This window comes from Ursus arctos, unplaced genomic scaffold (genome assembly GCF_023065955.2).
Source record: "Ursus arctos isolate Adak ecotype North America unplaced genomic scaffold, UrsArc2.0 scaffold_8, whole genome shotgun sequence".
NCBI lineage: Eukaryota > Metazoa > Chordata > Mammalia > Carnivora > Ursidae > Ursus > Ursus arctos.
This window is the reverse complement of record NW_026623100.1, coordinates 47416871-47441512: the sequence shown is the minus strand read 5'-3', so window position 1 is coordinate 47441512 and position 24642 is coordinate 47416871. Positions and strand designations below refer to the sequence as shown.

The following is a 24642-nucleotide window of genomic DNA, read 5'->3' as shown; positions in this document are numbered from 1 at the left end:
GCTCCCCCCCCCCCACGACCCCCACCACCCAGCCTCCACAGGTTGACTACCCCTTCTGTCCGCAGACAGGAATGTTCTCCTTCTGCACTTCTCCCTGTCCTTCACATCCACTTCAAGGACTTCAAATGTGGACTTGGCCCTGACACTCCCCCCACCATCCACCTGCCTGTTGACATCTCTAACTACCTATGGAATAGACACACTTCTTAGGGTCAAGGCAGAACCCTTCTTTATTCTCTCCAAGTCCCCCCATCCAAATGTCTTCCCTGTCTCAGTACATGTCACCACCATCCAACCATGAGCTAAGGTCAAATTACTACAAGTCATTTATTTTTATTTTTAAATTGTGTCAAATTTAGAGAAAATGTGTAAGACTAGAACAAAGAGCTCCTTTTCACCTTAACTAGATCCCCACCCCCTGTAATATTTTACTGCATGTATGTGGTGTGCGTCTCACCATAGTCTTTCTGTATGGACATATTACCATTTCTTCTAAATCATTGGGAGTCCATTGCAGACATGATGCCCCATGACCCCCTTAATGCATTAGTGTGTGTTTCCTCACAAGAAGGACACTTTCCTACATAAGCAGAAACCATCATGCACATCAGGACACTAACACTGGCACAATATTATCATCGCACACTGCCAGTGATGTCCCTTACGGATCTGGATCTGAGCCAGGGTCATCTGTAAGAATTACACCAAGTATGCCTTTTTTTTTTTAAGAATTTATTTATTTATTTATTTGACAGAGAGAGAGAGACAGTAAGAGAGGGAACACAAGCAGGGGGAGTGGGAGAGGGAGAAGCAGGCTTCCCGCCGAGCAGGGCTCGATCCCACAACCCTGAGATCATGACCTGAGCCGAAGGCAGATGCCTAATGACTGAGCCACCCAGGCGCCCCCAAGTATGTCTTAGGAATATACTTAGCAATGTGTCTATTTGGCATTCTATTATATATTACACATATATTATACAAATATGTCTATTACTTGGCATTCTACTGTAAGGTAACATTTTCCTTTTTGCATGATGTATTAATTTATTATTTATATAAATTTGTGGATTCTAATTTACCTAATGGGTTAGAATCTGCTATTTTCATTTTCTATTTTGTATTAAAATGGCCCGAGATTTCACCACTGGACGTCCTTGACCTGCTTTTATGACTGAACGCACCATTGCTCCATGTGATGGCCAGCAACCCTTCGCCCTACTCCCAGTAACAATCTCTTAAAGATTTTCATGTCCATTCCAGCCCAAATGCTTGGGGGTGGGTGTAAACCCCTTGTCAGCCTCAGGGGTGTGTCCTGACTCACACTAATCAGTGTACCCCACGCCCTGGGAACAGAGGGATGGTTTCCAAATGGGTGTCTGATCCATTCTGGCCAGTGAGAACAGAGATGTCTGATGGGGCTTCTGGAAAAGATGCTTCCATTCTCTTCCAAGAGAGCTACTGAAAGGATAGCAAAGAACTCTCCTTTTCTCTTAATGACCTAGTGCAAAAAGTCAAGTTTGGACCTGATGCAGCCATTGCTGCTGCCCAGAAGGATGCCAGCCTGAGATCCATCTCAGTATAGAGAGGTGGGAGGAACTGAGAAAAGACAGAGACACAGGACTGGAGCTCTGGTGACACCACAAATTTCTGGATCTTTTTTTTTTTTTAAAGATTTTATTTATTTATTTGACAGAGAGAGAGACAGCCAGCGAGAGAGGGAACACAAGCAGGAGGAGTGGGAGAGGAAGAAGCAGCCTTCCAGCAGAGGAGCCCGATGCGGGACTCGATCCCAGGACTCTGGGATCATGCCCTGAGGCAAAGGCAGATGCTTAATGACTGAGCCACCCAGGCGCCCCAATTTCTGGATCATTTTGTGCCTGAAGCTATCTATGGATTGTTTAATGATTTCACCCAACAAATTGTCTTATTCATTTAACCAAAAGGAGCTAGGACTTCTGTTGCTTGCAAGCAAAAGAATCCCAAATAATACACTTCCCCAAACCAGTAAAAGAAGATTGCCTGCAGAGAGAAGCAAAGGATGGGTTTCTGTTCTTATGACCAATAGCCCTCTTAACTACAGCCCTGCTACTTTCCCCCGCTGGTCTGAAAGCTTCTGGGGGTATATTCGCTGTGTACCCCCACTCTTAGAGGAGTGTGTGTCTCTAGAGAGGGCTTCATAAGTATTCCATGACCATAGTGGAAGAGCTGCTAACGTTGTCCGGTTCACCACGCAATCCCTAGCCTCTAGAACAGAGCCGGCGACACACCATAAACACTTCCTGAATGAGTGCGTGAGTCCTCCAGCATGCCTCCGAGGCCCTCCCCTCAAATCCACCAAAGGAACAGAAGCTGTGGCTACAAGCTTGCATGACATTTTATTCTCCTGCCTGGGGAAGGCGCTGCAAAGAGTTCGGGGAGGGAAATGGGAGGGTCCGCCCCGCATTTAGGAAGGCAGGAGTTGGCGATGGTCACTGAAGATTCTGTGCTTCTCCCCAGGGTCGGCTAAGGCCCCAGGGGCTCCAAGACCTAGAGCGGAGAGAAGAGCCCGCTGTGGGCAGGTGTGTGCGGTCTCTGGGGAAATGGGGACTCAGAGCGACCTGCCCCTACTGAACACGCCCAGAGTTACATCCTGGAACCCAGTCAGGAGCCTGAGCGGGTTGTGGGGCTTTGCAGATGAAAACCAAATGACAGGAAACGGTGGGGAGCTCACTGTACAGGGTGACCCCAGACCTGCCAGCATCAGGTCCCAAAGCCTGTCTAGGGAGCTGCCAGAGCCACTCAGGGGGCCCTTCCCTGCCCCATGTCCTGCGGCCCCGGCCTGATCTACAGACACACCCTGAGCAGCCCTGGAGGGAGAGACCGCAGAGCCCTCCCTCCTGGCAGGGTTCCTGAGCCCAGCTCTCAGACCCCAAGGGTCCTGGGCAAAGATGGTGCCTGGCTCCCGGCCCCCGGAACCAGTCCTGGGCGGGGGAAGGAGCCCCAGCAGGGCTCGGATGTCTATGAGTACCCCGGGCTGAGACCGCTCCCTTGCTGTCAACCTCCTTACACATGCTCATCTCATTCAACCCTTATTCGAAATGAGAAACAGGGGTTGTTATGAGCACTGGCTATTATATAAGACTGATGAATCACAGGCCTGTACCCCTGAAACAAATAATACATTCTGGGTTAATTGATTGGATTTAAATTAGAAGAAAAGAGAGAAATGATTCAAAAAAGAAAAGAAGAAGAAGAAATAGGGATTACTATCTCCTTCACAGGTAAGGACACTCAGGCTCACAGAGGTGAAGCTACTCGCTCCAGTGCCCGGCTGACCATGGATGGACACGTGCTGTCACCCCGGGATTGCCTGCGAGAAAAGCTGCACGCTCGGGGATGGGACCTGGGTCCTCCAGCAGGGAGTCCCTGCTGTCCCCTCCGCACTCACCTGTTTTGGCTCTGCACATCCTCATCTTCACACAGATTTCCTGGGGGGATTTGTCATTCAGAATACCCTGGGTGATGGCACTGAGATATCTACCGATTATGTCGTCGCATAACATCTTGGGCATAAGTGTCTTCCGGCACAACTTGGACGCAGCCTGTTTGATGGCTTCCTGCGGTAAGAGCACCACAGAAAGACACAGGAATCAGGTGACCCCTGCCCGGTCAGCCCCCTGCAGACCCCCACAGCTCCAGGCTCTGGGTGCCTCTGACCGCGGGCATGCGGGGAGTAGGACCAGGTGCCAGGTGGCCATGGAAGCAGAGGCTGGAGACGCCGGGATGGACCCGCATGCCTGGGCCCCAGCCCAAGCCTGGCCAGGAGGGGCTGTTGAGAGAAGGGCAGTTGGCCCTGGCGTGTCTCCGTCCCCTGTACGTCATCACCCAGCCCACCGCCTTCTGTGTGGAGAACAGGGCCCTCGGCTGCAAGACCCACGTTGAAGGTTCTGCCTGCCAAGCCTCCTGGGTCCCAGGCCTGGCGGGGCTCATGCTCAGGGCTGTGTCGGGAAGGTTAGGATAAGAGACAGTGTGGAGATTGGCACGTTCGATGTTGACTATCCTCTCCTACCATCGCAGTGCAGAAGGAGAAAGCTGAACACCCAGGGCTGAGGGTGGGCCCGGCACCTCCAAGAAGCCCAGCAGGATCAGGGAACAAAGGAGAGGAAGGGAGGGTGGGTGACACAAGGCTTCTGGGTAGGAACACATCCCCTTGTTCAGCACCTGCTCGGGCCTGACAGGAGGCTAAGCATGTCCCAGCCCCGCAGCCCCTTTCAAAGGCTTAGGCAACTTGCAAGATCGGGACTCTTACCCATCTCTTCAGGTGGGACACGGAGGCTCAGAGGCATGAGGACTTGGCCCAGCCTTGCAGCTAGGAAGTGGCAGATCTGCGGTCCGTCGTCCTGACCCAGGCCCCCCTGCCCCGGAATCATCCTCACACACGCAGTGGGGCCACACGGGAAAGCCTCCTACCTTCTCTGGGGACGAGTTTCCTCTAACAGTGGAATGGAAACCATGCACACTCCTCTTCCCACATTCGTGCGCCCAGCGCTCCACCATTTCAGGGCATTCTCTGAAGTCAGTCCCCAGACACAGGAGGGGGGCCCACAGATCCCCTGCCGAGCAGCTCTGGCCCGACCAGGGATCAGCCCCTCCCTCAGCGCTGCCCCCACTGCCCAAATCCCCACTCATGCCCTTGACCACCCAGCAGACGGCTGCCCAAACCATAAGGCCTCACCTGTGAGATATTGTGTCCCAGGATTTTTCTCAGCATCTTGATCATAAACTTACAAGGCTTACAGATGAAGATCTTCGGGTCACCCTGTCAGAAAATGATGCCCCCTGAGGTGATCTCTCCGATGCTCCTGACAGCCCTTGGCAGGGCCCCAGGAGGAGGCTCTCGGGTGTGTCCTAAGCCAGCAGGCTCATCTGTGATCTTTCTGTCCTTTAGGGCCCGAAGCCCACCCTCCTGCTAGCTGTGGCGGGGCTGACACACACCCAGGTCTGACCCTGCCCCGCACCCACGGCACCTTACCCAGACCAGCACCTGCCCCGCTTCTGTTCTCTGGTCAGACCCTGAAGCACGCTGCTGGACAGAGTCCAGCCAGCCCAACGTGGCCCCCACCCAGGCAGGGAAACGCACAAAACCAGCATCTTCAGCCCACAGCCCTGCCTCCCCTCCTGCCAGCAGAGAGGTGCTGCCCTGCCTGGTGCTCCCAGGGAAGAGACAATGGCGGAAAGGCCACGGGGTGGGGGTGGGGGGTGCTGTGGCAGGTGAGCAGGGAGCCAGCTGCCAACCTTGAGGGCCTCCCGGGCCAGGATCTCGAAGAACTGCTCCTCCTCAGACATGTCAGCCATGGACAGGTCATGGTCCTCAGGGCTCTGACCAGAAAAGGTCAGACCTGGGGAAGAAACAACATCAGCATCCCTCCACGGGTGGAAGGAGAGGAAAAGTCTGATCTCCTGGCTGGTGGGGAACCCAGGAGGTGGCCAGAGCCCAGGACAGGGCTGGGGCTTTGTGCGGAGTCCAGGAAGCCCGTCCTCACACTCTGCCCTGGGGCTGCTCTGACCCAGTCTCTGTGCCAAAGACATGCTCTCTAGTTCTTTCTGGAAAATGGGAGGAAAAGATTATACCTCCCCCCACCATCATCCATGAACCCCTTTTCTGTCTCTGTCTGTCTCTATTCTCCCTCTCTCCCTCTTCTCTCAAAAATACACACACACACACACACACACACACTTGATCAAAAGGAACCTTCCCTCATCTCCTCTCTGAGGTCTTTCTTTTTTCTTTCTCTCTTGCCTTCCCCAGAGAATTCAAGTCAGGTGGCCCAGTCCAACCCACTCTCCAGAACCGTCCCTACACTCAGCGAAGGAGGAGCTGCCAGGGTCTACACGGGGAATGTCCTTACCTGGGGTGGCCAGGAGCGCCGAGGCGAGGAGCAGGAGGGCCCAGGAGGTCATGGTGGGGCAGCTGCTGAGACACTCTCCACACCCCCTTTATGCAGGCTGGCCACCTCACGACGTGACCTTGACGGGTCCTGCTTCTCATGTAGGCCACCTCCCCAGGTCACTGGGTTAACCACATACACCAGTTTGTGGAGAAGTGGGGGAGGAGGGGTTCCTCCGATGTTCCACACTGTCTATCTTCCACCTTCCCCCACACACATTGCTAGAACTTTCTGAGCTGAGGGGGTGGCCAGTAACCGGAGGGCAGGAGCTGCCATGATGCCATCACCCTGCCCGGGATGCGGTAATAGAAGAGAAATCCCTGCACCTGAGGGCCCAGCTAGGGCCCCTGGCCATGGAACATCCCACCCCCTTCCCCTTCTCTCCCCCCTCTCCCAGGGGGCTATGCTGGGGCCCCTCCACCAGCCATCTCCCGTATCCCTGCTCTCCCCCAGCCATTGCAGCCCACAGAGCACTACCAGATTCCGCCAGATTTAGACACAGGTCCCGCAGTGTAGATGCTGACGGCTCCTCCCAGCCCTGCTTCCTCGGGGTGCTGAACCCCAGGCATGAGCACTGCAGACTCCCTGGGTCCCCAGCACCTCGCCAGCCTTCTGGCCATCTCCACGGAGGCGGACGTTTCCCTCAGAGCCAGGTTCAGCCCAGCCCGTCAGTGACCTGGGCCACGGGGAGAGACAGCCCGTGGGAAGGAGGGGAGCCTGGCCAGGGATCTAGTCCCAGCTCCCCGGTCTCTGACTCCTCGTCTGTGCAGGAAGGTCACGGGCCCCCCTGTAACAGCCATACAGGCTGCCCAGTTAGCATCCAGTGTCAGACACGTCACAAAGAATTGTCTCGTGTCACAGGTCCCGCACGTTGCACAGAATGTACTCGCACTGGAACGTGTGCACTGCTTACCTGACACTCACATCACCCCGGGCATGGCATCTTTGTCTGGCACCCTTCACCCAGCCCCTTCACGGCTCAGAGGAGGAGACTGGGTGCTGAGAGCAGGGGGCCTCACCTCAGCCCCGCGGGCTGCTGGCGGCACTGCCGGGACTGGAACTCGCCTCCCACCTTCCGTGGGGTCCTTCATCTCCAGCTGCTGAGACAGCAGAGCCACCCAGCCAGGACCAGCTGGCCCGGTCCCCTCAGCCCCTCCCAGGTCCCCTCCCCCGTCAGTGTCCGCTCTACTACTCCACCCCCTCCCACCTGCCTGGGAATCCCATCAGGGGCTGAGGGCCAAGGGTCAGCCAGGCCTTTCTCTCTAAATTATTCTATCTTCCCTGAGCCCATTCAGAGCCTGCTCTCCACTCAGCTTCTGCTAAGAAGGAAAGAGGGTGGAGTCCTGGGCAAGCAGGCCTCTGACAAGCTGGGGGCACTTGAGCAAGATTCCCATCTCTCAGAGCCTCAGTTCCCTTATCTGTGAAATGGGCATAGTGTCGCCTGCTCACAGGGCTCCTGTGTGGCAGGTCATTGCACAGGAGGAAGCCTATAGCCTGCGTGGTGCTGGCCGAGGTAGGCTGGTGTCTGGGGTCCGCTCCCCCTGTGGGGGGCGCTGCCCCTGTGGGAAGGTTGCAGGTGCTGGGAGGGGACTGGGAGGGGCTTCCTGTCCTCAGGAGGAAATGTCAGGCTAGGAAGGGGCCACAGGCCTCCTCCCCACGGGATACCTCGGCACCCTTGACAGACCAGCGTCTCTGGTGGACCCCCAATTTCTCAGCCTTTCCGAACATCGTTGGCCACAAACCCTTCTGGTTCAGGAGCTCTTAGCGGGATTCTGAGACACTAGCTGCCCTGGTCACCGTCTCAGGATGTGCGAGCAGGAGGACTGCCGGCCTAGCAGCCAATACGGCTGAGCGGCAGCTGTCATGCAGACTAAGAACAGATGGACAGACTGCCAGGCCCCTCCCCAGACGGTCAGACTGAGGTCCTCCTCATTCTCGCTTCCTTTCCTGCTCCAAGGTGGGCAGGGCGGAGAGGGGGCCAAGCAGGTTTGCTGCACCCCAGGATGGATCAGACTGAGCTGAGAAACGTGGGGGCCCCGAAATCCTTTCTGGCTCTTCTCTCCAACCCCAGGAGGGCAGACACAGTCACACACTCACCACGCACACGCTCGCTCACATCACGTGCTTTACACCCTCACAGTGACTCACACTCACAACTCTGCAAAGTACTCACACACTAAGTGTCAGACCGCACACTCACATGCAGCAACCACACACTTGCACACGTGCACACACACACACGCCGTCTTTATTCCTGCCCATTGTGGATGCCACCGGTGCCAGACTAAGGAGCATGGAATTTCAGCATTTTGAGTACTTTCTGACTCTTGTTTTTATTTCTAATTGAAAGACAACTTAGATAATTAAGAGAAAATGAAATGAAAGCACATATCAGCTCATCAGACTGATATAAGAAGCCTGGATATTATAGGAATATCTATTTACACTTTTAAATGTAAATATTTATAAATAAGTATTCTTTGTGTAGAATTGTATGTCATAACAACTTTTAAAACAGCTTCTTAAGCTCTGAGGAAGCAGCAGCCAAACAAAACTACCTTCTGTATGACAGCATTTGTAGAAGTTCTACAACTGGCAAAACGCCTCTGCGCGTCAGCAAGCAGAGCAAGGGAAGAGGCTGGAGGAGGGGGCGGGCACCCTGGGGAAGTGGGGGGCAACTCCAGGTGATGACAGTGTTCGTCTCTTGATCCGGCTGGGAATTGCCTGGGGGTCTGCATCCAGCAAATCTCCTCCAGCTCTACAGTTAAGGACTTAGCATTTCCCTCTATGGAAGCCACTCCCAATAAGATTGTCTAACAAATCCTCCAGTTAACGAACAATTTCACGGCTTCTAATGAACATGATCAAGTATTTTCCAAATGGATGGTATTGATTCACACCCCCCCAATAGTCCCTGTGCTCTTTACAGCATTAAATATTACCAGGCTTTATTTTGCTAATGCAATGAGAGAAAATAGCAACTATTTTTAATTTTCACTTACAACTGCAAATAAAGTTCAATATTTTCCCATATGCTTGTTTACTATTAAATTTATTTTGGGGGAATTGTCTTTTTTGCATCCTGTATCCAATATCTATCAGACTCTACTATTGTTTTCAATATATAGAAATTCCTTATGAAATAAATATATTAATGGTATGATATATTTGCTTCAATATTTCATGACTTCTTGATTAACCTTTAAACTTTGGTAAGTTTTTTCTTATGTTTAGAAAATTTTTAATTTCTAGAGTCAAATGTGTATCTTTCTTCATGAGATCTTTCTTCAGTTTAGAAAGTTGTCATTATCCCCTTTTGCTTGAAAAAAAATTATTTTTTCCTAATTTGTGCAGTTACCTATTTTTTAAGATAACACTTTCATCTTCTGGACATATTTTAAAAATTAAAGGGGGATCAAAATTTATTCTTTTCAAAATACTAGTCAGTTCGTCGCCTGGGTGATTCAGTCAGTTAAGCGTCTCCCTTCGGTTCAGGTCATGATCCCAGGGTTCTGGGATTGAACCCAGTGTCTTAGAACTCTCTGCTCAGCAGGGAGTCTGATTCTTCTTTTCCTTCTGTCCCTCCCCCTGCTTGTGCTCTCTCTCTTGCTAGCTCTCTCTCCCTCTCTCTTCCTCTCAAATAAAAATCTTTTTTAAAAAATGGACAGAAAACCTGAATAGACATTACTCCAAAGAAGACATACAGATGGCCAACAGACACATGAAAAGATACTCAACAGAACTCATCAGGGAAATGCAAATCAAAACTACAATGAGATATCACCTCACACCTGTCAGAATGGCTAGAATCAAAAAGCCAAGAAATAACAAGTGTTGGTGAGGATGTGGGGAAAAAGGAACCCTCGTGCACTTTGGTGGAAACATAAATTAATGCAGCCACTGTAGAAAACAGTATGGAGATTGCTCAAAAAAATTAGAAATGGAAATACCATATGATTGAATAATTTCAATACTGGGTATTTACCCAAAGAAAAGGAAAATTCCATTGGAAAAGATACATGCGCCTCTGTGTTTATTGCAGCATTATTTACAATAGCCAAGATACGGAAACAGCCCAAGTGTCCGTCAGTAGATGAATGGATAGAGAAGATGTAGTTTATATGTACAACGGAATTTTACTCAGCCATAAAAATGAACGAGATCATCTCATTTGGGACAACATGAGCCAACCCAGAGGGTATTATGCTAAGTGAAATAAGTTAGACAGAGAACTACAAATACCATGTGATTTTACTTAAATGCGGAATCTTAAAAATAGAACATATGTATAAAGAAGCAAACAAAAAGCAGAAAGGGATCTATAAATACAGAGAACAAACTGACGCTTGCCAGAGTGGCAGGTTAAATGGATGGGCAAAATGCGTGATGCAAGTGGGAGGGACAGGCTTCTGGTTATGGAATGAATAAATCTCAAGGATGAAACGTAAGGCATCGGGAATACAGCCAATGGTATTAATACGTAATAGCATCGCAGGGTGACAGATGATAATCACACTGTGATCATAGCATAACGTATAGACTTGTCCAATCACATGTAGTACAACTGAGATGTAAAATTATGTGTCAACTGTACTCAAAAATAAATAGAAATAAGATAAAATTACACTTCAAATATTTTATATACTGTAATACTTTATATATCGAAAGTACATATAAAGTACGTTTATATAATAAGTACATACTAAATACAGAAGATATTACTTTAGAAACTATTTTAATAAATACATTATGACACTATAAGACTCATTTTAAATTTTGTTAGCACTAAAAACTCATGGGAGGGGTGCCTGGGTGGCGCAGTCGTTAAGCACGTCCGCCTTCGGTTCAGGGCGTGATCCCGGCGTTATGGGATCGAGCCCCACATCAGGCTCCTCTGCTGTGAGCCTGCTTCTTCCTCTCCTACTCCCCCTGCTTGTGTTCCCTCTCTCACTGGCTGTCTCTATCTCTGTCAAATAAATAAATAGGGGCGCCTGGGTGTCACAGCGGTTAAGCGTCTGCCTTCGGCTCAGGGCGTGATCCCGGCATTCTGGGATCGAGCCCCACATAAGGCTCCTCCGCTATGAGCCTGCTTCTTCCTCTCCCACTCCCCCTGCTTGTGTTCCCTCTCTCGCTGGCTGTCTCTATCTCTGTCAAATAAATAAATAATTAAAAAAAAATCTTAAAAAAAAAAAGATGTCACTCACCACTCACAAACTATAACTTTAAAAAATAAATAAATAAATAAATAAATAAATAAATAAAATCTTTAAAAAAAAAACAAACTCGCGGGAAAAACATTCATGTCTTTATAGTCACTTTTCCAACCATGAGCATAGCATGACCTTCTCTTTCTCCAGGTCATCTATACTATGTCTCAAAAATGTTACAGGAAGAACTCTTTTTTTAATTTTTGTAATTCCAGTGTAGTTAACATAAAGTGTTCCTTTACTTTCAGGTGTACAGTCCAGTGATTCCATAGTTCCATTTATTCTGAGAACAAGCTCAAGCAGTGTGGCTGGGGGGTGACCGCAGGACCTGCCCCCCGCATCTCCCAGGGAGGCCACAGAACAGACCTGCCTTCCAAGGAAGGTCCAGCTGCTAGGAATCCGGCCCCTCCCCCACCGGGGCCCAGGACTGGAGCTTACTCATGGGGCAGGGGCTCTAACAAACCCAAGGCAGTGAACCAGAAGTGAGATCATTACAGGCAGTAAAAAGCACCTAAAATTGGACGGTTCCCCAGAAAGACCCAGCAGAGAAAGCAGAGATGGAAGAGAGGGGGACGCAGGGCTCAGGCGTGAGGTAGTTCAGCTGGCCGCCCCAAACGTCACCGAACAACCTCTGCTGTTTCTTCCCAGAACGGCGCGGGTCAGCCCCGGGAACCCAGCCAGCCCCTCCCTGTTAACTGTGGGCTGTTCTTGACTCCGTCCGGAAAATACAATATCCTCACACTCACAACGAAAATAAAAACGCCTATCCACCTTTATGGGCCGTGTGGACATGTCTCGAGCACTCATCCCCTGTGCCTTGCAGGGACCACTCACTGTGGCCTGTTTCAGGGCTGGGACTTCCGGGCAGCGGCTTCCCAAGCACCGCACCTGTCTATCACTCCAGTCGTCTCCGGGTCGCCCAGCTGCTTGCACCAGCCAGGTGTCCTGGCGCCGGGGCACCTTAACCCCAGACTGCTCTAAATCACCAAGTTCCCACTTAGGTGTCAAACTGATTCTCTACAGTGACCTTAATTTGGATTTCAGGCCTCGCTGGTGTTTGGAGACATGCAGCCACTGATCAAAGCCTGAGGCACAGAAGTTTCCTTCTTCCCATCCTCCTGTCTGCGTGAGCCGTCAGGATGCCCACCACCAGTTTCCGTGGTGATGATTCTCTTTCTGGCTTTGTAACCTCTGGCCAGAAGTTAGGACCTTAGTACAGGCTGTTGGGGTAACTTTCTCTGTGAGGGAGACTATCCTATGTTTTCCCTTTTCATCCTATCCAATAACAATGTGAGTTCTAGAAAATACGCCCGTCCAAACTGATTGCCGGTCCTCTTCCTACCTGATCACCATCTATACTACTTCCAGAGATCACCCTTTTACTTTTACTTAAAGTACACACCCCAGGGGATTTTGAGAAGACCAATCCCTGGTTGTACTTCGTCGATAGTTTCCTCGTGCCAACAGTGTTAAGACACAACAAAATACTTGAGGTTCCATTTGTCAGCTGCAAATGGTGCTTTGTTCCACTTACAGTTCATGATCTCAAGCAAACTGAAAAGTCTATCTCAGTAATAATCAGTGAATGATTTCACAAATTAGTTTTAACCTTAACACTGATCACAACTTACAACCACAATAAGAATCCATTTTAAAATTGGGAAAGAATCATGACTTGGGACATATAAAAAATGAACTGAACTGAAGGTTATCCCACCCTTAATTTCATACATTTTCATAATGTATCCTTTGGGGCCATATACTATTTATTAAAATAATGTTTTCTTTTACAAACAAAATAATTCCAGGAACGTGTTTAGACCTGGTTGGGAGCACTGTATATTACAGTGTTAATTTGATATGAACACATCAGCAAAATGAGTTAACATTTGGCCATACTGCTGTTTGTTTTACCCAAAAGCTACTCCACGCAAGCTTTATCTAAATATGAGATTCACTGCGAACTCAAAGACACAGACTTAAATAAACACTAAATACTTTTATTTAAAAAAAAACAAAACAAAAAAACGAGAACTTCCAACTGCAGCTTACCATCCAAAATATAAATGAGAGAGAAGAAAGCAAAACACAAAGGCCTTCAGGTGGCTAAAGTGGTTAGACTCACTCACCCTTCGTGTTTCCTCCTCCTAGCTGGAGAGGTGGAAAAGTTGCACGCACACTTCCCAGAATTCATTGCAACTTGGGTCTGGAGGAAATCAGGCTCTACGATTAGAGGCAACCCAGCGGGCTTGGGAGGCTGACCTCAAGGCCATCTCTCTGGCCCTTCTCCCTGTTTTGGCTGGTAAGCAAGGTCCTGGAAATGTGAGGTTGGGAGCAGGAGCCCTTCCAGGGTCAAAAGACTTCTTAAGCTGGGCTTTCCAATCCCCACATGGTGGCTTTGGATGTATGTCCTTGAACTTGAGCTTCAGGGACAACCTCAGAGACAGCCATGTGGGCAAGTCCTTATTGCTCTCGGACTGCTCCTTGAGGCCCAGTCAGAACCAGCTCCTTCAGTCCTACTTACAGTGTTTGAGGACTTACTTCCTTCCTTTAAGTCCCTTGCTCTTGAATTCCCTGGGGTTCCTGTTTTCTGCACTGAGCACCGACTGAGACAGCTTTTATGATCCCTGCCTTCGTCCTGTGAAAGCCAGGAGAAGTGGCGGGGGGTCTAATTCACTCTACCAAAGATGAGCATCTCTGTCCTTGCACTGTGTCCTCTGTATCTTTGGGGTACCGTCGGAGTCCAGTGAACACACACACACACACACACACACACACACACACACACACGATTTGTTCTTTCTGTTAACCGGATGGTTGCAACTGTCAGGGCTGTGGTCAGCAGGATGTGGCTGTAACTTAGATGTCTAGATGAGTGTCCAAGGTGACTCAGATTGTCCAGGAGGCCAAATGCCTTTCCCATCACTCCCCATATACAGCTGGAGTTGGGTTGATAATGCAGCCTCTCACTGTCCTTTATGAATTTCTCTCCATTTTATTCCCAGAAGAGCCTGACCCATGGAGTGTTGTCTCCGAGGACCCCCTTAGGCAATAGGTGAGAAACCACTTCTATTGCCCACGTCAGCCCATGGCTACATTATTTCTCTCTTGTTGCCGCAGCATGACCATAAACACAGTGACTTAACACAACACCCATTTAGTGCCTGACGGCTCTGTAGCTCCGAAGTCTGCCTGGGCTCAACCTGGTCTGCTCTGGGTCTCACAAGGGCCAAATCAAGGTGATGGCTTCTCAGGCTTCTCTCTGGGAAGACTCTACTTTCAAGATCACTCGGGTTGTTGGCAGAATTCCGTGTCACGTGCTTGTAGGACTGACATTCCCCATTGCTTACTGGCTGCCAGCTGAGGGTCACTCAGCTTGGAGAGGCTGCCAGCGTTCCCTAGCGCATGACCCCGCCATCTTCAAAGCCAGCAATCCCGGATCAAGTCTCTCTTTGCTTTGCATCTCTCTGAAGTCCCCTCTGCCTCCTCTTCCTGTGTCCTACTCCACACACACACACACACACACACACTCACAAGTACCCACAAGCCATCTTTCTGGTTCTTTCTTCTACTCTGCTTGGATCCCCACTTCACCTCCTGCAGCTGGAGAGCCCCTTCTCTGCTCTACCATCAACGAATTTATGATTCAAATTTCGGACTTCTATTTATGTAGCATGAGGAAATTCTGCAAATTTTTTTAGTTACAAAAAGCACGGGAAAGCAAATATAATCGTCCCCTCCTGTCCCCCCTCCCCCAAATTCCCCACTATTCCACAGTCTCTCTCCTCAGGGGAAACCACTGTTGCGACTTCCTTTTTTATCTTTCCACACAAGCACAGTATACGTGCATTGCTCCGTTCTTAATGACAAAATGTAACACATATTCAGGAATGTGCACAAAACCAAATGGACAGGTCGATCGGTCCCTCTGAAGGAAAAATCCATGTAACCACCACCTGGGGCAAGAACCCTGCCAGCACGCCAGAAACCTCCTCTTCCCTCCCCCTCTCCTCCCCTGAAGTGACACCACCCTGACCTTAATGATACTCAAGTCCTTGCCGGTCTCGCTAGTGATCACCCGAGCACACGCTCTTAAGCACCATAATCCCATTTCCTCTAGCACTGAAATGTACGTAAATGGCATGACACATAATGCATTCTGTTGTGTCTGGCTTATTGTGAGTAGCAGGAATGTGCGAGAGATTCATGCACGTTGTTCTGGGCAGGAGCCGTTCGTTCCCTTCTATTGCTGGGCACTATGCCGTTGTGGAAATATTGCAGAATTTATCCATTTGCCTGCTGACGGATGTTTTGAGTTGGTATCAGTTTTGAGCTTCTGATACACACTAATTACCTTCCTTTTTCCAACTTCATTGAGATACAGTTAAAGGCAGGCATTTGTAGTGTACAACCTTGTCTGTTTTGACATGTCTACACCTATGAAACTATCGTGGCAGTCAAGACAGTGAACATGTCCATCACTTCCTTGCATCTTTCTGGATAAATGAATGGATGGATAGATGGATGGATGGCAGATGGATGGACAGATGGCAGATGGATAGATAGAGGGATGGATGGATGGATTGATAGTGGATGGATGGATGGATGGATGGATGGATGGATGGTTGAAGTTGGTCTGGAATGAAGAAGTGAAGGAACAAGATCTGAATGATACTTGGGTTGGATGCACGGATGGATGGATGACTGGAAAGAGGTCCACATGGTATAACTTCCTCTCACATTTTAGATGCACTTCCCTGGATACCTTCTAAACTACATGTTACAGACACAGCTTATGCATCAACTGACTCTAGGGGCTCATTCTGGTACATGGGCCGGCTACTGATACCGGAAGCCTGACGGGTGGTTGAGAAATGACAGGCATACCTGCTTTGTGTTTTGGACAGACACCACTGAATGCACCACTCTGGCCAACTAGACAGATCAGATGGGGAGGGATGACTCACGAACCTCTCATTAGTGTTCCTGATCAAAGCTGAGGTCACACTCCTGACCACAGGCCAACACCATCTGAGTGACACCTCAGAGTGTGAAACAACAAGAGATCAGGAGGTTATCATAGAGATAGCAAACTTCATCGGGACCACCCAAGACCAGTTTCTCAAGTTCCCAGGCCACAAGAGGGGCCCAGCCTCTCCCCAGGCTTCTGCTCTCAGAGGTTAATGTTTTACATCACCTTTTCCCCCTTGTGTCCACCTCCTGCTGATAACTTCACAAACTTTCATAATCTCCCATCCCAGACTCATCCCTACATGGGTCCCTGCCTTTGAGAAGCCCCAGAGTCACTGGGAACTTCCATCTCTGGCTTCCAGGATTGATGAGACCTTGGCTCCAGAGACCTTTAAAATGGGCTCCTTATAACCACTCTGAGCTCTGCCCTGCCCTCTCCCCACCCTCACCCACCTGCTGCATCCCAGAATCACCCAAGTGACTCTGGCTTCCCCTGTGGCCTCATGTAGATAAAGGATTTTGCCACTGGGTACCCTGATACCTGACCCTTGCCTCACCCACTGCCCTGCTACAGTCCCTTGACCCAAGCTTTCCAAGAAAGCCACCTGTCTCACAGAACTGGCAGCTGGCACCCTTCCAGTCAGAATCAGCTTCTCTTCCCTCTGTTGAGGCTGCCATCAGCCTTCCCCTGTCCTGAGGCAGTTCAAACAGCAAGGCTCCCCGGGCCTTCTCTCCTCCTGCAGCTGCCTCAGCGGCTACTTCCCCGGACCCACCTCCTTCCTCAAGATGCCAGCCTCAGGCTCCACATTTCCCACGCCACTTTGCACAGGTTCCAGGCGTAGCCATCCTGGCACCCCCGGACTCCGCCTGAAGCTTCCCTGCCTGCACAACAGAGACCCAGACCCCTTGGAGAGGCCTCTCGGGACCTCTTCCCTCCTTAGGCCTGAGCAGCTGCAGGCTGGGCCAGGAGAGCAGAAAAGAACCTAATTAACAAAGAACAGAAGTTCCCTCCAAACCAACGGCAGCCACACCATACAGATGCATTTTAGGGACATTCACAAGCTTCACGATCCCATTAAAAAAATGTGGTATCTATAGACAATGGAACATGATTCCATTATTCCTTGAGAAGGAGGAAATCCTGGCGCATGCTACAACACGGATGAACCTTGAGGACACGATGCTCAGTGTAATCAGCCAGACACCAAACGACAAACACTGCGTGACTCCACTCACGGGAGGCCCGGAGAGTGGTCGCCATCATAGAGACGGGTGCACAATGGTAGTCGCCCGGGGCTGGGAGAATAGGAGGTTATTTGGGGTTTGTTTTCTTTCTTTCTTTTTTTTTTTTGATTAGAAGTTTTTATTTACATGCTACTTAGCTAACATAGATGGTAAAATTGGTTTCAAGGCAGTATTTATTTTTAATGAATACAGACTTTATTTTGTAAGACCCACGAGTTCTTGAGATGGGTGCTCATGATGGTTGCACAACAGGGGGATTGTACTCAAGGCCACTAACTGTGCACTTAAGAATGGTCACGATGGGGACTTCCTTACATGCATTTTACAATTCGGAAAGAAAGATGCACAGCTCCAGGGAGAGGAAAGGCACCTCCTCCCCCATGGGAGCAAAGGTCAACAGGACATCTTGGAAGAGCTATTGGCAAAGCTCAGGGAAGTGTAAATATGCTGGCCTTCAGCCAGTCTCAGGTGGAGCCTAGCTGAGAACACTCCAACAAGCCCACAAACACAGGCGAAGGGGATTCTTTGAGACGTTGTTCCTAATCCCAAACACCTGAAAATAATCCATTCCTGGGGGAATGAGTACATAGACTATGGTAGAGTTCATAAAACGAAACATTACGCAGGCAGGGAAGAGAGGGAAAGCCCTATTCTCGCCCTTGAAAAGGTGTTCAAGATGAACGAAGTGGGGATCCAGTTAAGAAAAATGTCTTTTTAGGAAAAGATGTCTCCCTATCTCATTAGCATTCCATTGCTGTAAACCAGATCACACAGTCACTGGCTGGAAACAACACCCATTTAGGACCTCACAGTTCTGGAGGCCGGAAGCCCGGGTGGGCGACAAAGCCAAAATCAAGGCATGGGCCAGCCTGCACTCTCCTCTGGAAGCTGAGAGGCCACTTCCAAGTTAGCAGACCCCTCTCTGAAATTCAGGTCCCGGGGGGCTTTCCCCCTCTTGCTCGCCCACTGCTCACAGGTTTCCTGCAGTGACCACAGCACACAGTTCTCGTGTTTCCTCCCTCTCCCCACTCTCCCTTCCGTGCCCCCTTCCTCCTGCTCCCCGCTCCCCCTTCCGTGTGTCCCACTTCCCTGGCAGTCATGGGCTCAGGGATGGGTCCGCACCCCAATTTGACCAATGAGATGTGAGACGTGTGCTGTGGCTTCAGGGAAGAAAGGCTCCCTCTGACCATGAGCGGGGCTACCAGAGGAGCCCCCCTCCTGCCTCGACTGTGCGGGGCGAAGCTGGGACATCTGGATCGGCTACCACATTTCACTCCATGAGGGGACAGAGAGAGCTGCAGGAAGACCCCACAGAAAGCAGAGGACAGGCACAGACAGAGCCAGGTCTCGGGGACAGGATGGGGGCCTATGGACCAAGCTTTGCCTACAGCTACTTGACCGATGTCTGGACATTCCTTTTTGGTAGAAGTCGTTTGAGTCAATTTCGCTCTTGTTTGTAACAAAAAAAAAAAAATTCCTGATACACATCCTTTGGAAACCGAAATTCATTAATGAACATAAAAATCACAGGAATGGTTCCCCGAAGTCAAACTTTCTCTTGCTAGTGCTAAGAAAGCCTGCGCGGTGATTTTAGTTCATCCTCTGCCCTCAGACATTTCTACGTTCAGGAGAGAATATGAAAGGGCTGTGTGGGGGAGAACTACTCCTATTAAGCTCTTACCACCCGGAGTGGGATTAATCCAGCAGGACTCCTCGATTCAGGAAATATGTTCGGACACCCACCCAGACAGAGCCCCATCAGGGTGGCCTGAGAGCCACAGATCGGAATGAAACAGGACGCCTGACCCTGGGGCCCACAGGTCAAGGAGAGAGACATCCGCCCCCAACACAGCATCCAGGAGGAGGGAAGCCCCCTGAGGGCCAGAGTCTTAGCAGGTTTGTTCATTGTATCTTCAGGGAACATGGGCTTAAATGTGAGTTTAAAAATGGAGTCAATCTGGGGCTGCTGGATGGCTTAGTCCTTAAACTGTCCACTCTTGGTTTCGGCTCAGGTCATGATCTGAAGATTCTTGAAATCGAGCTTTGCCTCAGGCTCTGCACTCAGTGGGAAGTCTGCTTAAGGATTCTCTCTCCCCTCCCCCTTCCCACCCCAAATAAATAAATAAATTTTTTTTAAACGGAGTCACTGTCAGAGTAATAACGGGAAGTCACAGGCTCCCTCCCTTCCGGCCATGGCAAGAATTCCATCTCCTACTGTCTCCTCCCTTCCGAAGCATCCCAGGCCCATCCTCGTGTCAATATTCTGGGAAATGCCTATTTCTGCTTTTCTTGGGGGTATGCTTGACATAACTGCCTAACATCCTAGCCACACCCAAAGGTGTTAGTGGGACGTGTCTCTACTCTCTCCTTTCCTAGAACCCGGACCTTAGTCAAAGAGGCAGGGCTGGGCTGGGGAGTGACCAAGGCCATGAGGAGCTCAGGTCCGCACCTCTCTTCAGGTGTCTGAGGTTTTGTCAGAGGGACAAGTCTGGCCGGGTGACTCCCTCGTCCCTTAGGGAGAGGGTTCTCCCAAGAGGCTCCCCAATCCCCCTGCTTCTGTTCATCCCAGGGCTACCATCCCAGGACATGGGCAGAACACACTGTGTGTGGACCCCAGGAGGGGTCATTCTGAGGCTCCAGCTGTGGCCTCCAAGCCAAAGTTCATGCAAGTCTGCCAGTGCTGAGATGTCACAAAGGACAGATGGTCCGTGGGGGCAAGAGGAGGGGAGATGGACTCCAGTGGGGTGCACACTGGGAGACCTCCATGGAGGAGATGGAGTTTAATCTGCACAGAAAGAATGGAAAGAATCCACCGACTTCCTTCCTCCCTTGCTTCCTCACTAGGTCTTTCTTCCCTTCCTTCTGCCTTCGGATGAGATGATTTGGGTGGCTCACAAGAATATACCTGACTAGAAATTGTATGAGCAGAACAAAAAAGCTCAGGGATAGTAAACTGGCAGCTCAGCCAGGTCAGGGCTCTGAACCACTTCTCTGGGCTTCTCGTGTTCCTCCCTCCTGGGACAGAATGGCTGCTATTGCTCCAACATCACATCTTTGCATGGGAATGTCCAAAAGGAAATAGAGGCATTTGTCCCCACCGGTCTCTTCACCAGGAGGACACACTGCCAAGAAATACACCCACCCCCTACAGCCCCCAGCAGATTTCTTCTGGACCTGAACCCTAACACGTGCTCACTTGTCATTACTGGCAAAGGGGACTGTGTGCCCCACTCATGGTGCATCCGCAGGCTTGGGACATAGACTCATCTCTCCTAATACCCAGAAACTGTGTTCTTCCCACAGGCCTCTACCACTATCAGACCCTTGAGTCACAGAAAACAAAACCACACACAGCAACATTGACCAGCACCAAGCCTCCGTGGACATGGCAGCTCTGAGTTCACATGTGCAAAGTATGGGCTTGGCTGCTGGTGGAGGAGAGGGAGAGATGCAGCGGGTTGGATATGGCGGGCAACGGTAGGGCTTTGTTAGACTCCCTTACTGAGTCCCAAACGGAGTGGCTTCAAACAAAAGAAAGGTATTCCCTCATGGGGCTGGAGGCTAAAAGGCCAGCCATTACCCCACACTGAGCCCCACCATTCTGAACTCACTATCGGGAAGGGGGCCACAGTTGTCTCCTCCATCAAATAGGAACAAAGTAACCCTGATGCTCCCCCTCCCGGGCCTCTGCAGGAGCCACTCCCTCTGCCTGGAGCACTTCCCCAATCCCACCCCCCATTTGACAGGCCCAACTCCTAGGCTCCCTGAACTCTCTGCCCAGCTGTCCCATGCCCCCCACAGCCTCCCCTCTCCCAGGGCCTGGGCGGTGCCCTGCTCTGCTCACCGGTCTGTGGCTCCCAAGGAAGGCACTTGAAGTATACCGGGGCAGTGACCCCCGTGCTCCCAACTCCCAGACCATGAACCAGCATTGGGTCAAATGAATGCCTGGGTGAGAGCTCTGGCAGAAAGGCCAAGCTTCCCTCCCTGCCCCCCTCCCAGGGGAAATGCCTTCTTTTGAAGGAACTGAAGACAGAAGAAAGGAGCAGTGCTAGCAAGGGCTCCCATCAGGCGTCCCTGGGTTTTACCCCCAAACCACACAGCACAGAGGAATAAGTCAAGCCCAGAGCAGGGATGGGCATGGGCATGGGCATGGCCAGGGAGGGCAGTGTTAGGCCCTTGGGGAGCAGCCCCCGGGGGCAGTCACGGAGACGCACTCTGGAGCCACAGAGGATGGACAAGGAAGTCAGTGGGCTCTTCACCTGCCCCTCTCCAAGGAGACCCCAGAGATTTCCACATATAACCTGTGACAGCACTCCCTGACCCCCTGTCTCAGCCCCCAGTTCTCTCCACCCAGACTTCTGACCTTTTCTACAGTCAGACAGAGAAACAAGTCTGCCCACTATACTGCAGGAGAAAATGAATTCATTTACAAAAGAAGAAAAAAAAAAAAAGACAGGGCGCCTGGGTGGCTCAGCCGTTAAGTGTCTGCCTTCGGCTCAGGTCATGATCCCAGCATTCTGGGATCGAGCCCCACACCGGGCTCCCTGCTCAGAGGGAAGCCTGCTTCTCCCTCTCCCACTCCCCCTGCTTGTGTTTCCTCTCTCGCTGCCTCTCTCTCTGTCAAATAAATAAATAAAATCTTAAAAAAAAAAAAAAAAAAGAAAGAAAACAAACTCTGCTCCAGCTGGCTTCCTTCTCCCTCTGTGTCTTCGTCCTGCCCTCGACGTTTCAGAACTGCTGTAAAACATGCACACGCAAAACCGACCATTCTTACCATTGGTGAGAATATCATTCTGTGGCATGAGGCCACTGACGACTTTTGGAGCCACTGTTTTGCCCACGCTGCTCTTCCAGCAGCCGCACCTTCTCACCCCCCACCAGCAATGCACTGGGTTCCCACTCTGCACATCCCCACCAACACTTGGCGTCCCCTGCTTTTCAATAAGAGGCAGCCTAGAGGTGTGAAGGGTTTGCTCCAGGCCCCTGGGCCTTCAGTAGCCCAGGACCCTCTCTGCTCGCACCACCAATTTGACTGGTCTTCACACCTTGGCTTCTCTGCTGTCCCACCACCCGTGACACAGCTCTGACCTCCCAATTCAAAATCCAGTTGGCTCCGCCGGGCCTGTGGATTGAACCTCTTTGGGGCAGGTGTCTAGCCCTGGTCCAGCTGGCTCTGGTGGGGGATGCAGGGAGGGGGCCCACGGGCCTGCCAATTCCAGGAGTGCGGCAAGGCCTCTTTTCTGTCTCTTTCCTTCCTTCCTTCCTCCCTCCCTCCCTCCCTCCCTTCCTTCCTTCCTTCCTTCCTCTCTCTTTCTTTCTTTTTTTAAGATTTCATTTATTTATTTGAGAGAGTGAAAGAGAGAGAGAGCAACTGGGAGAAAGGCAGAGAGAGAGGGAGAGGGAGAAGCAGACTCCCTGCTCAGTGGGGAACTTGACTCAGGGCTCCACCCCAGGACCCCAAGACCATGATCTGAGCCGAAGACAGATGCTTAACTGACTGAGCCACCCGGGTGCCCCACGAGGCCGCTTTCTTGCTGCCGGCAGACAAGGATAGACTGGTGCAGTGGGGACCGAGGCCAGCTGTGGACACGGTGCTAGACAGGAAGCTTGGTCATGACAGGCCAGCCCGCAGAAATGACAACTGTCCACACACCAGGAGGGGAGCCATCCTTATCAACAAACTCAAGTTCACGAGCTCCCAGACCTTGGGACAGCTAACAGTGCCAGGTTTGTTTGTTTGTTTGACTGTTTATCCCAGAATGATTTTCTCTTCACTGACAGTGAGAAACAGATGGGCCAGGAGGACAGGGGACAGATCTGCGCAGGCTCTATGTCCATGCCCCATGAAAAGCCAAACTTTGATCAGAGATTGTGTCGACTGTGGTGTTGGAGCAAGGGGAACCAGAGACCCATCCCAAGGACCGTGGGGGGGACCCCTCCTTCCCCTCCAGGGCCGGGGCTCTCTGCAATGGCTGACTTTCTGTGTTTCTTTTATTTTCTGCTCTGGGATGACAGTTCTCAGCAGCGGGGAGAAGCCACAGACCTGCTCTCCAGAAAACCCCACGAAACACGCAGCTCTGTGTTACTGGGCTGGCTTTGAGATGAGAGGTGTGTCGGACCCCATTCCCCTGGGCCCCGGGCGCTCAGGCTCATTGCATCTGCCAGCCTGCCGTGCAGCTCAGCAGGGACCCATGACTGAGCTCTGCACCATGAGCTGACGGCACAGCTGATGGACAATCCACCCCCCACCCGGCCCGGCCTCGAACTCCCCTCATGTCCTCCGGGCTTCCCCTCTGTGCCCTGCCGGCCAGAGGCAGAGGATCCAGGGGAGAACTCCCAGCCCTGGGGGATGGCGGGCAGGCAGATGGAGGAGCCCGGGCCCCTGAATGACCTTGTGAACCAGAGCCTCCCCCCCAAGACAACCTGCTGTGCTCCAGGATGGCAGTGAGAAACAAGCTGTGTCCTGGGAAGTCACTGGCCTTGAGGGCTCTGTGTTACCGCTGCGAGACCACCCTGACCAGCGCATCCTGGAGACAGCCGTCCACAGAGCCTGCTCTGCTGCTCAGTCGGTCCTGACGGCACCCAAACTGGCTGCATCCAGCTCAGTTCACCTGTTCCCCACCTAGCAACCCACTAGCACATTCCAGTCCCACCTTCCTGGCTTCTGCCCAAGTCACCCTGCTCCAGATCCGTAGTCCCACATTCTCTTACTGACCAGGGCTTGAGCCAACAAACTACACAGATCGCTGGGTGACCTCCAGCGTGTCACCTGACCATCCCGTGTGCCGTGGCACTAACTCCCGGCCCCCCAACGCCATGAGTCTCGGGGCGCCTCCTGGAGCACAGAGGCCGGGAGCCTCCGCTGCGGAGGGCACCTCCGTCATCAGATACACTCATCACCAGCTGGTGACAAGGAGCTGAGGCTCTACTCCTTGCACTCACAGAAGTGTCCTGCCCTGGGCTGGTGGGGAGCTTGTCCCCGGGTGTGCCCAGCCAGTGCGACCTGACCCGGGAGCCTCTAGCCCTGCCAAGGACACTTTCTCCTGGACTCCAGCTGTGGCCCGCCCCTACCCGGGAGGGGCCCCTAGGGGACAACTTGGCTGCTCAGGAGCCACTCTGGAAATCTTGTCCCCACATCCTTGTCTCACAAACTTGGGGCTCTTGGGGGTTTTGTCTCATGTAAATGCTCTTCTGAGGAACGACAAACATGTGCCCACAGAACCAGAGTTTTCTGGGGAAAGGGTAAGGAGAGGGTGGGAAGTAGGTGGCCTAGGAGGGTCCCGAGTTTGCCC

The 24642-nt window shown here is 51.3% G+C and overlaps 1 protein-coding gene across 1 annotated transcript; it reads right to left on the bottom strand.

Annotated features, from left to right (window-relative positions):
- Positions 1 to 2364: 2364 nt before the first annotated feature.
- GNLY (granulysin) lies at positions 2365 to 5972 on the bottom strand. Its single transcript, XM_057309316.1, has 5 exons — positions 5889 to 5972; positions 5275 to 5378; positions 4715 to 4798; positions 3428 to 3596; positions 2365 to 2526 (listed from the first exon to the last, which is right to left on the bottom strand). The coding sequence occupies exons 1-5, from the start codon at positions 5938 to 5940 to the stop codon at positions 2444 to 2446; spliced, it is 492 nt and encodes a 163-aa protein (XP_057165299.1). The 5' UTR covers positions 5941 to 5972; the 3' UTR covers positions 2365 to 2443.
- Between the last annotated feature and the right edge of the window lie 18670 nt (positions 5973 to 24642).